The sequence below is a fragment of the Panicum virgatum genome, chromosome 3N, assembly GCF_016808335.1.
Source record: "Panicum virgatum strain AP13 chromosome 3N, P.virgatum_v5, whole genome shotgun sequence".
NCBI lineage: Eukaryota > Viridiplantae > Streptophyta > Magnoliopsida > Poales > Poaceae > Panicum > Panicum virgatum.
This window is the reverse complement of record NC_053147.1, coordinates 7,002,783-7,017,543: the sequence shown is the minus strand read 5'-3', so window position 1 is coordinate 7,017,543 and position 14,761 is coordinate 7,002,783. Positions and strand designations below refer to the sequence as shown.

The 14,761-nt window shown below is 45.1% G+C and overlaps 3 protein-coding genes across 7 annotated transcripts; 2 read left to right on the top strand and 1 right to left on the bottom strand.

The window, feature by feature from the left end:
• The first annotated feature begins 1,078 nt into the window (after positions 1-1,078).
• Positions 1,079-3,946, top strand: LOC120663993 (scarecrow-like protein 9). Its single transcript, XM_039942948.1, has one exon. The coding sequence runs from the start codon at positions 1,378-1,380 to the stop codon at positions 3,274-3,276; it is 1,899 nt and encodes a 632-aa protein (XP_039798882.1). The 5' UTR covers positions 1,079-1,377; the 3' UTR covers positions 3,277-3,946.
• A 573-nt stretch (positions 3,947-4,519) lies between these two features.
• On the top strand, positions 4,520-10,415 carry LOC120663994 (scarecrow-like protein 9). Of its 2 annotated transcripts, XM_039942950.1 has the most exons (3): positions 4,520-4,880; positions 5,021-5,110; positions 8,645-10,415. In XM_039942950.1, the coding sequence occupies exons 1-3, from the start codon at positions 4,869-4,871 to the stop codon at positions 10,166-10,168; spliced, it is 1,626 nt and encodes a 541-aa protein (XP_039798884.1). In that variant the 5' UTR covers positions 4,520-4,868; the 3' UTR covers positions 10,169-10,415. The 2 variants fall into 2 exon arrangements, with proteins under 2 accessions (XP_039798884.1, XP_039798883.1); XM_039942949.1 differs by lacking the exons at positions 4,520-4,880; positions 5,021-5,110 and having other exon boundaries at positions 8,128-9,811; positions 9,930-10,064.
• Positions 9,656-13,322, bottom strand: LOC120663995 (uncharacterized protein At5g02240-like). 4 transcript variants are annotated; one of them, XR_005670681.1, is made up of 9 exons: positions 13,043-13,322; positions 12,565-12,836; positions 12,400-12,436; positions 12,128-12,225; positions 11,922-11,983; positions 11,712-11,835; positions 11,323-11,514; positions 9,971-10,033; positions 9,656-9,860 (listed from the first exon to the last, which is right to left on the bottom strand). XR_005670681.1 is itself a non-coding variant. In XM_039942952.1 (7 exons), exons 1-7 carry the CDS (start codon positions 13,233-13,235, stop codon positions 11,395-11,397), a joined length of 906 nt encoding a protein of 301 aa, XP_039798886.1. In that variant the 5' UTR covers positions 13,236-13,322; the 3' UTR covers positions 11,176-11,394. The 4 variants fall into 4 exon arrangements, 1 of the variants encoding a protein (XP_039798886.1); XR_005670680.1 differs by having other exon boundaries at positions 9,728-10,016; XR_005670679.1 differs by lacking the exons at positions 9,656-9,860; positions 9,971-10,033 and adding an exon at positions 10,134-10,371.
• Positions 13,323-14,761: the final 1,439 nt, after the last annotated feature.

Below are 14,761 nucleotides of genomic sequence, written 5' to 3'. Positions count from 1 at the left end.
CGGAATAAATGATGTTTCTGATCAGAGGTTTGAAGCAAGCTAATTTGGTCGGTCAAGGCATCATCTATTACTGACAGGAGGGAGCATTTGCTTATGCAGTTATGCATTAGTTTTAGCTGCTATTTCCCCTAGGCGTTTTCTTTCGTTTTGTTTCTTAAGTTCTCGCTCTCAACTCTGGTAGCCTGTAATATCTAAATCACTCTAGCTTTGGCGATAGTTTGTTGCTTTAATTTCTTATTATCATATTCCTCAAGCTATAAGACTCTGTTGCCAGACTCTGAGGCATCTGGTCAAAATTCATGGCTCCTCAGTCTGTCCGAATAATAATGCTGCCTAGGTTGTGACAGAAAACGTTATAAAAAAACATTTTTCTTTCTCAATCATGCTGGAGATTACTTTTCGTACCTTCATGTCACAATCATGCCTTTAATAAACAGAAATAATGATGTATCGAAAAGGACAACAAGAAGCAAAATCCAAGAGCAGCAGCACACACTTTGACAAATGCATCAACAAGAAAAGCTCACCGTATGCACAACGAGAGAGGAACCTAAGCCCCTCTCTTAAGGACCATAAGAAAGCCAATACTGTCCATGCCTGCAAAACATGTTTGTGGTTTTTGGCCTTCCTCCACCATCTCCTCCGGCACATTGAAGAAAGCTATGATCAGGTTCTTCCTCGTGTAATTTTGCTTGTTCACAGCAGCTGACTAAGCAGCAGTGTTTACTGTAAATACATTTTTGGCTATAGTTTGTTTCAACTTTATGTTTCTGTGCAGCTTAAACAGCACCTAATAAATTGTTCATACGCCTACATTTTCCTTAACTAAGGTGCCCTTCCAGAGTTCCATGTATGTTGCCAAAGGTGTGACTTTACATGCATACAAGCAGTACGGATTATCCTTTATATACTATACGATCAAGATAGCTACAACTTTAAAATTACTGTTTCACATTTCATACAGAAGATAGCCTTATTTTTTGCTGGTCAGTGGTCTTGCAAAAACTATGTGCACCTAGCTGGCTCCGAACTTCGGGTTAAGTTCTGGGATTGTTGTTCAAACATATTTATCTTTTTTTTCTAGCAATTCATAAGGAACACACTTATTTTGGAACTAGACAAAGAGTAGGAGAATAAGGGCGATAGAGCAGGGCTTTCAGTCTGTTCTGTTGACACTTGACAGAATAAATAACAGTACGGTTACACCTTTATCCATTCTCCATTGCAGATTATACACAGGACATGTTCGTTGTGAAATTGAGAAGGTACAATTTTTGGTAATTAAGTATTGGAAGGCAAATTTTCCTTTGCTTGGTCAAGAAACACCTGCAAAACGTTGGGTCCATCTTCTGTAAATCATAGTAAAGCTCTAGCCCAATGGACAACCCTGAGCATTGCGAGATCAACTCAAATATGACTCTCGAATATATAAACAAAATATTAATGGAGGAGGATATTAATGAGACAGCCTGCAGCATATACCAAGAACCTGATGCGCTTCAGGCCACGGAGAAGCCCTTCTATGACATTCTTGGACAGACATATCCATCTTCAGAAAAGGAGACAGTGATGAATAGCGATAGTCGAGTAGGCTGTCCCAAATCCAATGATCCTAGCAACAATTATCGTGAAGGGGCATGCAGTGGTAGCTTGATCAATGATTTTCTAGGGTCATGGGGTATGCATCTAACAGCGAACGATCGTACTTCTCAAACTGACCACTTGTCTTCGCAATTTACAAAAGGTGATGAACAAGCTAATAAGTTTGTCGCCGTTATTGAGAAGTTGGCAGTTGATCTGGATAGCAGTGAGCTCGCTGCCTCCAAACAAATGACAGATGCAATAGTTACACAAAAGGGCAAGCATGTAAACAAAATAAGGAGTCATCCACATATGAATTTGGAGTCGTTGGACGCGAGGAACAGTAAGCATTTGGCAGTTTCAGGCAGTGAAACAATCCGGGATGAAACTTTTGACAGTGTTCTGCTCTGCACTGGGCAAATCTATTGCGATGTAGCCCACCTTAGAGAAATGAAGGCAAAAGAAGCACATGATAGCTCACAGAATGCTCAAAGCAGAGAACATGGCCAACGGCAAGTGAAGTCACGAGCTAAGAAGCAACAAGAGGAGGCGATGGATCTCAGAGCTCTTCTCATCCAATGTGCAGAGGCGATAGCATCTAACAACCAACCATTCGACAGAGAGCTACTGACGAAGATAAGGAATCACTCTTCACCGTATGGAGATGGTTCTCAGAGGCTGGCAAATTATTTTGTAGATGCTCTTGAGGCACGCATAGCTGGGACCGGAAGTCAAATATATCAGAAGCTGTTGGCAAAACGAAGAAACACTACAGATGTGCTCAAGGCCTACCGCCTTTTCATCGCAGCATGCCCTTTCGCTAGTGTAGCATACTACTACTCCAATCAAACCATTGTTGATGAATTGGTGGGGCAACCAACGGTGCATATCATTGATTTTGGCATCGCATTCGGCTTTCAGTGGCCATCACTAATCCAGCGCTTTGCGAATCGAGAAGGCGGCCCCCCAAACCTTCGTATCACCGGTATAGATGTGCCTGAGCCAGGTTTTCGCCCCTGTAAAAGGATTGAGGAAACAGGAAAACGGTTGGCTGAGTACGCAGAAATGTTCAATGTACCCTTTCAGTACCAAGGTGTTGCCTCACGATGGGAAAACATCTGCATCAAGGACCTCAACATTGACAAAGATGAGGTGCTCATAATCAACTGCTTGCACAAAACGAAAAATCTCAGTGATGAGACAGAAGACATAGATAGCGCAAGGGATAGGGTACTGCGTACCATAAGAAGGATGAACCCAGAGGTCCTCATAATTGGTGTCGTGAATGGGCTGTACAATTCCCCATTCTTTCTACCAAGATTCAGAGAGGTTTTGTTTTATTACTCTTCACTGTTTGACATGATCAATTCAACTGTTGCACGGAGTCATGAGGCAAGGATACTGATAGAGAGGGATGTCCTTGGAGCAGATGTCTTCAACGTTGTAGCATGTGAAGGTGCAGAGAGGATCGAGAGGCCGGAGAGTTACAAACAGTGGCAAGCGAGAATCCTCAAGGCTGGGTTCATGCAACTTCCTGTTAATCAAACCATTCTTAAGGAAATAGAGAGAAAGGAGCTTTATCATGAAGACTTTCTCGTCGATGAAGATAGTGGCTGGTTGTTGCAGGGATGGAAAGGAAGGATAACGCATGCACTGTCTTCATGGAAACCTAAAGAATCATATAATAACCACTAGTCGAAGTTGATCTTTGTTTGCAAGTCAATTACACTATAATGCTGCGAGGAACTTAAGGTAATTTCAAAGCTCTGAGCTAGCTACTCAATCTTCACCAGAAAGGCTCAAAGTACCTCAAATTGCTTCATCCGTTGGATGAGTCGATATTGAAACAATGATATAAGATGCTCCTTTTGATTAAGTAGTGGCAAGTTAAATGCCTCAAGGTCAAGGATTTGAGCAGCTTCCTGTAAATCCAGTCATCTTCATTTTAATATGAGATGTGAAGAAAGGGGTTTCTCATGATTTTTTTTTTCCGCTGATGAAGACAGCTGTTGGCTGCTACGAGGATGAAAAGGGAGTGTAATTTATTTATCCAAGTGGAAGCATAATGAATCATACGCTGATTAATAGGATTCAGACAGTTCTTCGTATGCATGCTTTGAAGGTGCTTATGGCTTGCACATAATGAATCTGGAAGTTGCTTCTTTTGTCGGATGAAATTAGAGGTTATCTCAGAAGGGGATGACACGGAGATACTGCTGTTGGCACTCCCATCTTTCTAAAACTTGTGTCTATGATACAAATAAATCTGGAAAAGTACCTCCAAAAATACTCTCCCCCCACCATTTTGATGTTTGTTGGTGTATTGTTGTAATTAGTAAATGTATAAGGACTATTGTGTAAAGTGGAGGAGATAAAATAAAAGAGAATGGCTATGGAGAGAATAGCCCAGCTAGAAAATTCCCCAAACTACAACAATGTTCTTAAGGAAAAAGTCTATATCACCCCCTCAACTATGGGGTTGGTCTACATAACCCCCCAAACTATGAAATCGTCTATATCATCCCCTGAACTTTCCAAAACCGGTCAAATTACCCCCTAAATCAGTTTTGAAAAATCATAGTAAATCACAGAAAAATCATAAAATAGAAAATCAAATTGTGTTAGACTCCAAATGAATAGATCTACACAATGAACATATAATATGGTATGCTTTAGTACAATTTTTTTTGCTGTAGCTTTAGATCTATGTTTTTCACATAAAGAAGAATCAATAGCTGGAATGGTGTAGTTCAATTTGATCACACAGATATGATACACCCTTATACAATGTTTATCTTGATTTAATTTATAATTTATCATTTCCAAGATATAAAAAAAAACTTGGTATGGCATATTTCTATATCGTCATATTCTGAGGCATCTGGGCAAGACTTAAAAAATAAATAGCCCGGTCTGGCTCGATAATAAGGTTGCTAGTTTGTGACAGAGAACGTGTATCGAGAAGACATTTGGAAAACTGTGCGTTAGCTTCACGTCACAATCATATTTTAATAAATCAGAAAGCCAAGAAGATGCTTACAAGAAATGAAACCCGTCCATAACAGAAACGCGTTGAGAAAAAATGACAAGAAGCAAAGTCCAAGAGCAGCACTAAACTATTTTCTCAATTGCATCAACAAGAAAGCTCATCCTCAGCACAAGAAACCTCAGCCCCTTTCATAAGGACCAGATGACAACCAATACTCTCTATGCCTGTAAAGCATTCATGGTTTTGACCTTCCTCCACCATCTCCTTGGGCTAAGAGACATTGAAGAAATATAACCAGATGCTTCCTCAGGTAAGTGCTATTCACAGCAATTGACTAAGAGGAAGTGTTTTTTATAATTGCGTTGGGCACCTTCTGTTTGAACTTTATGTTCCTATGCAACCAAAAAATTCATATCCTAAATATGGATACATCAACATTTTTCTCAGCAGAAGGATACATCGACATTTTTCTCAGCAGAAGGTGCTCTTCCAGAGTTCCCAGCAGCTTACCTTTGCCAAAGTTATGCCTTTACAAGCCAAGTAAGCAATATACATTATCCTCAACATTAAGTGGAGCCAGGTCCCTGCACTTTAAGAACTATTCTACATTTCATGCAAAAGATGAAAATTATCTTTTTGCTGGTTAGTTGTCTGCCTGTGAACTTTGAGATTACTTCTGGGATTATTGCTGCAGAGGAATTTATATTTTTTTAATCAAATTTCAATGGGGCACAAACAAAGAAACTCGACCAACTTAGTAGGAAACAGGTGGCATTGTAAATAAAAGAAATAGGGACCCAAATTTGATTCCAAGAAGACCCAAACTATGGTAACAAAGTTTCAAGCTAGCTAATGAGTGAGCAGGACTTTCACTGTTATTATTAGAGTATATTTGGAATATCTCTATAATAGGTAGTTAGGATTGTATCCGGACTCTACCATATAGTAGGAGGCTTGCCCTCCAAGTCATGTACCCCAATATATACCGGCCTATTCCTCAATGCAATACAATCCATCAATTACACATCTCTATTCTCTCCTACATGGTATCACGAGATTATGATTTCAGATCCTGACCTAAACCTTCCGCTGCCTCTCGTCGCACCCCTGCCTCCTGCGCGCCGCCGGCCGTCTCCCACGGCGCCTATTCAGGGCGTCCCCTCGACGGCCTCCTAGTGCGCCCCCGGGGAGATCACCCATGTCGATCTCCGCCGGGGGCAGCGCCCTCTTCGATCTCTGCGGCGGATCCCGTTAGTCCGCCGCCGTACCGCGTCAAGCAGTAGCAGATCGAGTGTACCTCGCCATCCGCCATGGAAGCCGTCGTCGACAACCACGACCTGCACTGCCACGGTGGCAGCGCGGCCTTCCTGCGACGCTCGTGCTACCCCGTGCTGCCGTGGTGGCATCAGGGACTGTGTGGCGCGTCCACCTCGCCGCCGGCGGACTTCCTGGTGGCTGCTCCGCTTCCACCCCGCCCCTGGCGAGATCCGCCGCCGCCCCTGGCGGGGTCCGCCCGGCCGGCGGGATCCGCCCACTCCAGCAGGATCCTAGCTGGGAGATCCGACGTCCCCTCCTAGCTGGGAGCCGCCGTCCCCTCCTAGCTGGGAGCCGCCGCCCCTTGCGGGATCCGCCCGCCGCCGCTCCAGGTTCCAGGAGGGGAGTCGCTCGATCTGGCCCGCCGCCGCTCGTAGCAGGAAGCCGCCGATCCGGCGGGATCCATCGCCGCCCTGGCGAGATCCGTCGCCGCAACCGGCGGGGACGCTGGGGAGCTGCCCGCTCGCCGCCTTCCTTCAGGATCCGCCTCGTAGATCCCTTCTGCATCATCCGCCATAGCAGTAGGGAAGGGTTTCGCCCGGGCTCCCACAGCCGTCGGTCTGGCCTTGCGCTGGCCACCCCGGCTGCTTCTGGATCCGCTGTGCCACCCTGCTCCTCTGTCCCTCTGTTCTGTTTCCTTTCTCTCTTGCCTCTGGTCCTTGACCGTGGTGCACAAATATGGAAGCAGGTAAGGTTGAGGGGCCTCCTGTGCTATGCGCACCCCAGAGGTACTACACGAGCTGCTGCTACATCATTTTCTTTCGCCCGATCAGAGATCGGGATTGCGTCGCCCACTGCCCGTCAACCTTGCGCCTCTACCTCGACGTCGGCGTCGACTTCACCGGCATCTTCCTCACCTCCGACCCTGCGGCATGGCGAGATGGCCGGCACCCTAGGGGGTGCTTATTTGCGCCGCCGCCTACATCGCCGCCTCGTCCGCACGTCGACCTTCGCCGGCTCGTCGTCGCCTTCACCGATTGGGACGCCCTCACCGACTTCACCCACCGTCGTCTCGCCTCACGCTACTCGGTCTGATCAGCCGATGTGCGTGATCCACCCGGCTCCCGTGACGTCTGTCCTCGTCGAGCGCGCCCTTCACCAAGCACGGAGGGCTGTCGCTGCGTCGCCTCTTCGGGCAGCAGTGGCGTCACCCCGTGGTCTCTCCGCCGTTGCTTCCTCACCGCTGTCGACCACGTCCCCGACCTCATTGTCGACTCGTTGCTGCGCGCCCCGCGCATGGTCTTCGTCAAGCTGTACGAGTTCGTCGCCGTCTTTTTCGAGCGCCGCCGCCGCGTCATCCGGATCATTCGGCCTTGTGCTGGAAAATCTGGGTTCCCCTCCTCGCTTCGTCTAGCACAACCACGTCGCCAGCGTCGCCATCTCGTCCCCGACTACTTCGTCTACTCCAGCAACAGCAGGCGTTGGCATCTTCTACCTCGCCTTCTTCTGCGCCTGCGACCGCCATGGAGGCCTTCTCTGCTGGTCCCCCTCGGCGACGGCGTCTGGTTGTGCATCCTCGCTTGCACATCCGGTATTGGCAACACCGGTGCGTGCCCATCGTCCCCGATGCGTTCCTGAGCCTGGCAAACTCGGGCATGTGTCGCCCGATGGCCTGATTGGATCGACTTCGGCATCGCTCCCTCTACGACTGCCTCGACGCGTCGCCATTTTCGTCTACGGCGTCTTCTCCATTACGCCACCACCATGGCGCCTCCTCGTGTGCCCGCGGCTTCATGTGCGGCTACCTCGTCTTCGGCAACCTCAACAGCTCTACGTCGACCACGGCTACCCTATGCGCGGCATCGTCGACCATGGCTATTCACCCTCCACCTCGGCTACCTCGACATCGGCACAAAGGGCTATCATCCGCATGAGGCTTTGCCAGTTTCTCTCCAGTCGCAGCATCCGCACCACACCGACGTTATGACTGCGGGGGGGATATTAGTCTGTTGGCTCCTGCTTTCGGCTTCTTCTCCAGTCTCACCATCTGCGGTGCTCCCGCTGTGACTGCGGGGGGATATTAGAGTATATTTGGGATATCTCTATAATAGGTAGTTAGGATTGTATCCGGACTCTACCATACAGTAGGAGGCTTGCCCTCCAAGTCATGTATCCCAATATATACCGGCCTAGTCCTCAATGCAATACAATCCATCAATTACGCATCTCTATTCTCTCCTACAGTTATGTTAACAGAAGAACTCGCAGCATGCTGACCAATTTTTATCCTTTTGCCACAGCAGCTACTACACAGGACACTGTCAACTTCAAAAGTACATTTTTAGCAGCTAGGTTTGGAAGGCAAATCCCTCTTCGCATGGGCAAGAAACACTTGTGAAAGGCAGGTGTATCTTTTTTCGATCATAAACTTTTAAAAAAAGCTAGATCTAGTGGACATATAGTGCAATGGAAAGTCCTGAGTACTGTGAGATAAACTCAAATATGACTCTTGACTACATAAACCGACTATTAATGGAGGACACTGATGAGAGGGCCAGCATATACCAACAACATGATGCACTTCAGGCCACGGAGAAGCCATTTTATGACATTCTTGGACAGGCATATCCATCATCATCACCTAAGGAGACAATGATCCATACATACAGTCATATAGATTGTCCCCAAGATAGTAGCAACAGTTATACCGAACGGGAAGGCAGTGGTAGCTTTGCTAGTGATATTCTTGGGCCACAGGGTACGCAACTTGTAGCCAATGATTGGGTTTCCGAATGTGATCGTTTGTCTTCACAATTTCAGAGAGGTGCTGAGGAAGCAAATAAGCTTGTTCCCAGTATTGAGAAGTTGGTGGTTGATCTGGATAGTAATGGACATTCTGATTACAATCAAATGATTGGGGCAGCAACTGGACAAAAAATCAAGCATGTAAACAAAATATGGAATCATCCTCATGCAGACTTGGAGTTGTCGGAAGCGAGGAACAGTAAGCATTTGGCCATCTCGGCTAGTGAAACAATTCGGGACGAAACGTTTGATAGTGTTCTGCTCTGTGATTGGGAGGTTCATAGTGATGCTGCCTACCTTAGAGAAATGAAGGTGAAAGAAGCAAGCAACAGTCGACAGAATGTTCAAAGCAAAGAATATGGCCAAGGGCAAGTGAAGTCACGAGGTAAGAAGAAAGAAGAGGGGATTGACCTCAGGGCTTTGCTCATCCAGTGTGCACAAGCAATAGTTGTTAACAACCTTCCATTTGCTGGTGAGCTACTGAAGAAGATAAGGCAACATGCTTCACCGTACGGAGATAGTTCTCAGAGGCTGGCACTTTACTTTGCGAATGGTCTTGAGGCACGGCTGGCCGGGACAGGGTTCAAAATGTACCAGAAACTGATGGAGAAACGAACAAGGGCCACAGACATGTTAAAGGCCTACCGCCTTTTTGTTGCAGCATGCCCTTTTCCCAAGGTAGCATACTACTTCTCCAACCAAACAATTGCTGATGTATTGAACAGGCGACCAAAGGTGCATATCATTGATTTTGGCATCACAATGGGCTTTCAGTGGCCATCACTAATCAAGCGCTTCGCAAAGCGAGAAGGTGGCCCCCCAAAGCTTCGTATCACGGGCATAGGTGTGCCCCAGCCAGGTTTCCGCCCCTGTGCAATGATTGACGCAACAGGAAAACGGTTGGCTGAGTATGCAAAAATGTTCAATGTACCTTTTCAGTATCAAGGTATAGCCTCGAGATGGGAAAATATCTGCATCGAGGATCTCAACATTGATAAGGATGAGGTGCTCATAGTCAACTGTATGTACCAAACAAAATATCTTGGTGATGAGACAGAAGACATAGATAGTGCAAGGGATAGAGTACTGCGTATCATGAAAAAGATTAATCCAGAAGTTCTCATTCTTGGCATGATAAATGGATTCTACAACTCCCCCTTCTTTCTTCCACGATTCAGAGAGGTATTGTTCCATTACTCTTCATTGTTTGACATGTACAATACTACTGTAGCTGAGAATGATGAAGCGAGGATATTAATAGAGAGGGATCTCCTTGGGACGGATATTCTTAATGTTGTAGCATGCGAAGGTGCAGAAAGGATTGAGAGGCCAGAGACTTACAAACAGTGGAAAGCAAGAAGTCTTAAGGCTGGGTTCAAGCAACTTCCTGTTAATCAAGCAATCCTGAAGAGATCAATAGATGAAAAGAAGAAGAACTATCATGACGACTTTGTCATCAACGAAGATAATGGTTGGCTTGTACAGGGATGGAAAGGGAGGATAATGTATGCAGTGTCCTCATGGAAACCAAAAGAATAGTATAGTAATCAGTATACAAGTCAGCTACACTTGGAATGACTTTGTGAGGAACTTTAGACAATCTTTAGCAGATGCTTTGAGTACTGCAAATTATTACTTATATTGTTGAATATTAGAAATAACCTTAGATGAAGGCATTGTGCGATCTTGGACTCTTTGGCTTTTGCTTATCCTGTAAGCTCTCATTTGAGCTACACACCACCCTACACAAGGTGTTATATGAGATTTATGAAGGACATGATGGGTATATCCGAAAGAACTGATATAGCAAGTACAAGCACTGATTTCTCTTTTGAACATTTTGGATGGCTGAGCAATTTGTAGTTGCTTTGCTTGTGTTTGATATGAAATTAGCAGATCATTATTTTGCAATGCAGTATTTGTACAGCACTTGCTTGTGAAACTGCTGTACTTTATCAATCTTGGTTGGAGACATGAAAGTTAGGCACATTTTGCAGTCGAAAATGTTGATATTAAAAAACAAAGCCTAAATGGCAAACAACAGATAGTATTATTTTTTTCTCTGTTCTTTAAATAACTATACAGAATGGCTTGCCTTAGCATATAACAGAATTCATCTGCTAAATTAGTCTAGGTCAGAGAAGAAATAAAAGCTTATATCTCCATAGCTTTCATAGAAAAGGATGCTGTATTTTGGATTAAGTAAAGGCTCGCAGACTTAAGTTGTGCAGAAACATCATAACCCTGGCGGCCCCTCCCAAGAATTAAAAAAAAAACTCCAACCCACCCACAAGAAACACATACAATGAATAGGGCCATACTATAAAAGCTTAGAAAAGGTGATGCTCTTAAAATCCAAGGGGCAAAGTATACTACACAAATATTTTCTAGAAGCCTAATAAGTTGGCATATACATTTTACAAACTGGCAAATGAATTAACTCAAAAGTCAAAATTAGGCCAAGTAACCTAAGAACTTCATCGAAATTTGTCCTCTAGAGCACAAAACCCCAAAATGACAAGTTCATGCATCCATATAACCATAAATTGACTAGCTAACAGAAATTTCATTGAAATTATATGCAGAATCCTCTGTCTATGACAGGAAATAAATCCAAACATGGCTAAAGAAAGAAAAGAACACTACATGGAACGAAGGTTATATTTTAGGGACTTAGTAAACAGAAAACTAACCTTACTCAATACAAATTCATATTGCGCTATAAAAAGTTGCCCTCATTTCTTGTCGAGAACAATCTTATCTTCTTAGAAGCGACTATTAACTTGTGCAAAAAGGGCCCTAAAGTCCGTAGTTGGCGTCCCTTCGCTTTCAGGTTTTGATGCCAGATCAAATGCCTTAAACTTTGCCTCTTCAAATAGCAAGGCCTGGCATGGAAAAGCCACAGATTGATCAGACAATAGAGTTAGCACTTACCAATAAGAGCTCCATGGGGAGTGATATCAACACATGCAATGCATTATATACATAGTAAATAGTAACTGCAGCAAGCTGCAGCTTCACATTTGGTATTGGGGAAAAGCATTGATCTACAGGCATGTGTCTTTTGTTGTACAAAGCTAACCTGTAGGCAAACTTCTGCAACATCTGCCCTGGTAATACTTTTTGTTTCTGTTTTCAGGATCTCATCATCCTTCCCAACAATCAACTCTCGCAAGCCACCATCTTTGTCTTGTAAACCTCCAGCCCTGCAAGGAAAAAGGACAGGTTTATATTATCAACACGGACATATAGCCTTATACTAGCCTTAACAAGTCTCTGTATGGTACACAACCTTATAATTGTATATGGCAGACCAGAGTCGGCCAGGTACTGTTCTGCCTTGCGCTTCCACACCTACAAGTTCAGTAGAAAATTAGTTGGAAGTTCTCAAACAATGCAATAATGCAGATGATATTCCCATGCACAAGATACATACACATGGACACACAAAGGTAGAGCAGAACATAAAAGAAGAAAAGCCATGGATATGCTATGTACCAGTATATTCCCATTTCCTAACTTGTTTAATGGGTGATTGATGTCTGTTCCGCCCATGGATCCAACCAAAACTATGTGCTTTACACCAGTGTTCTTGGCTGCATGAATACGAGATAAAAAAAAGAGAGAGAGGAGTTGAGAGACACAAAGAACAATTATGTTCACCAACAGTCATTTTGAAATCAGTATCCAAAAGATTAGCATAAAAAGAGAGGTGGCATGCCAACTGAAACTTTAAAGAACGTGTATGCGAGATGAGGGGAAACATTTACCAGCATCTATTTGATTTTTTTGGCCAATCCAATCCACCTTCAACCAGTGACAAACAATGCAACTCGTTAACTTCAAAGAGATTCACAAGCTGGCAAGGCTAATGCGAGCGAGATATAAATGATTTCCATTTTGTGGGGAGATACAAACGATTTCAGTTCAGTTACCTGCTCAGGATAACTCCCTTCTTCGAAGTAAAACTCGGGGCGCCCTCCTTTGCTAGGATCAAACCCCGGCTTCATCTTGGGCACCGCGCTGGTGAGGATGATGAGCGCGTCGATGCCCTCAATCGCAGAAGCAATGCTCTCGGGATCCCTTATGTCGCCGATGAACACGTCGTCAGCACCTCCGATCTTGGCTTTGCTCTCTTGGGTCCTGACCAGCCCTCGTCCCACAAACTGGCCCGCCCTCTCCTTGAGCTTCTTGTACACAACTTGGCCTGGATTATCAGCGAGAGGATTTGAGGGGATGCAGTCGGGGAGATGAATCAGGTTACGAGCACATAAACACAAGAATGGATTTGATCCCAAGAAATCTCTTTGCCACATTACAAATCCAAAAGGCAATGTGCAGTGTCCAATTCTGTTTAGTACATTGCAATCCAAAAGGAACGGCATATGAGTGGGGAATTGAAGGAACAGCTACCTGTTCGGCCGCCGGCGCCGGTGACGAGCACGGTGGGCGGCGACCCACCGCCGGCCGCGGCCGCCGCCGAGACTGCCAGCCCGGCCCTCCTGACCCCCCGCCTCGCAGAGATAACGTGGCAAGTCTGGCAAGGGGGCCGAAGAGGTGCGCCCATGAACAGAGAAGCTACCCGCACACACGCCGGCGTGGCCATGGTTCTCCGGCGAGAGTGGGCAGCAAGCAGGCGGCGGTCAGCTTAGTGCGTCTCCTTATCGCTTTCGTCTCGCTCGTGAGTCGGGACGGGTGGATGATGAACGTGTATGCTTCTTGGGCCGCATTTATTCGTGGGCCGGGCCCTGCGTGGGAGAGCCCGCTTCTTGGGCAAAGCTTTGGACCGTTCTGAAATTGGGCCCGCTTCGTCAGGATGAAGGGCTGTTTTATGGTAGTAGGTGTGTCATCAACAAAACGCAGTGCTACAGTGCTTCGAGAAGCCGTGAGCTCGAAAAAGTAGTTTCTTATTCACTTCTCGTACTAAATCTATTGTTTATAAAGTTAATCTTAAGGAATTTTAGAATTGTTTTAAGCTAGAAAATCATTTCTCTCAGAGAATCAACTCCCCGTAGAAAATTAGAATTAACTAGAAAACAGACGCGCGGCAACGCCGCGCATCTATTTATGTTAGGTTAGCTCGTGATATATTCATATATAAGACCATATGGAGATCATTAGTGGGGTTGGGGGGGGGGGGGGGAAGCCGAGATGCGCCCCTGCTGCCTTCCTCGCATAGTTGATCATCATATATATTTTTGTGTTTATTCAGTGATGGAAAATATAAAGAAGTAATGTAACAAATCATTTATATTTATAGGAGGGAATATAGTTTTGACACCTATAATTACGTGGCATTAAAAGTCGAGAATGCAGATACTTAATTCGTTGGATAGTTAACCATGCAACATGAGCCTTCTGCTCACGCCACTTTGCAGCAAGACCTAGAACCTGTACACTCTTGAAGAATCATCTTCGTTGATCCCATTACAATATACTGTGCTAAAGCATTTCCCTTGGATCCTCTGCTTGTTCCATCCTACAATAAAACTTACTCATCAGTCAACAAGTTGCAAAAACCATCTTTATCTGATGAGGTTCCCACCACAAAATGTACATGGTGCTCATCATCTTCATCAGTAAATAGGTATATAGTTGGCCGTTCTTTGCTTTCTTTTAGGACAATGCACTCATCATCATATGGTGCACATCATCATCGTAGGCAACAGAGATGAGAACATTCACTTGCTATCCTGGGAAATGGTACTTGACTATGTGAGCTTGGTTGTCTTGCTGATTAGTCCTTCCTCTTCCCATGATAATCCTTGACTGATCTGAATCAGATGCTTTTCACCACCAACATACCGGAGCTTGCCATCTACAGGCCTTAGTAGGAATCTGCCTCCAAAGTTGCAAAGGAACTTCATTCTAGTTGATCCAGAGCTATATATCTCTTCTGGGAAGAGCTATATACGTCTCATTTGTTCCTTGATTACTTGTTTCACTGATTGAAGGAAATTTTTCAGCAGCTTCTTTGGTGGTTTATCTCCAGAAATATTGGCTTCTTCTCCCTAAGGAGTGTAGCTGGTTTTGATGTTCCTGTTATCAGAGGTGATTGAAACCAAAGGCTTCCTTGTGCTTGTCCTGTCTTGTATGAATTCAGGAGCAAACTCTTCTACAGTTCGGAAGGAG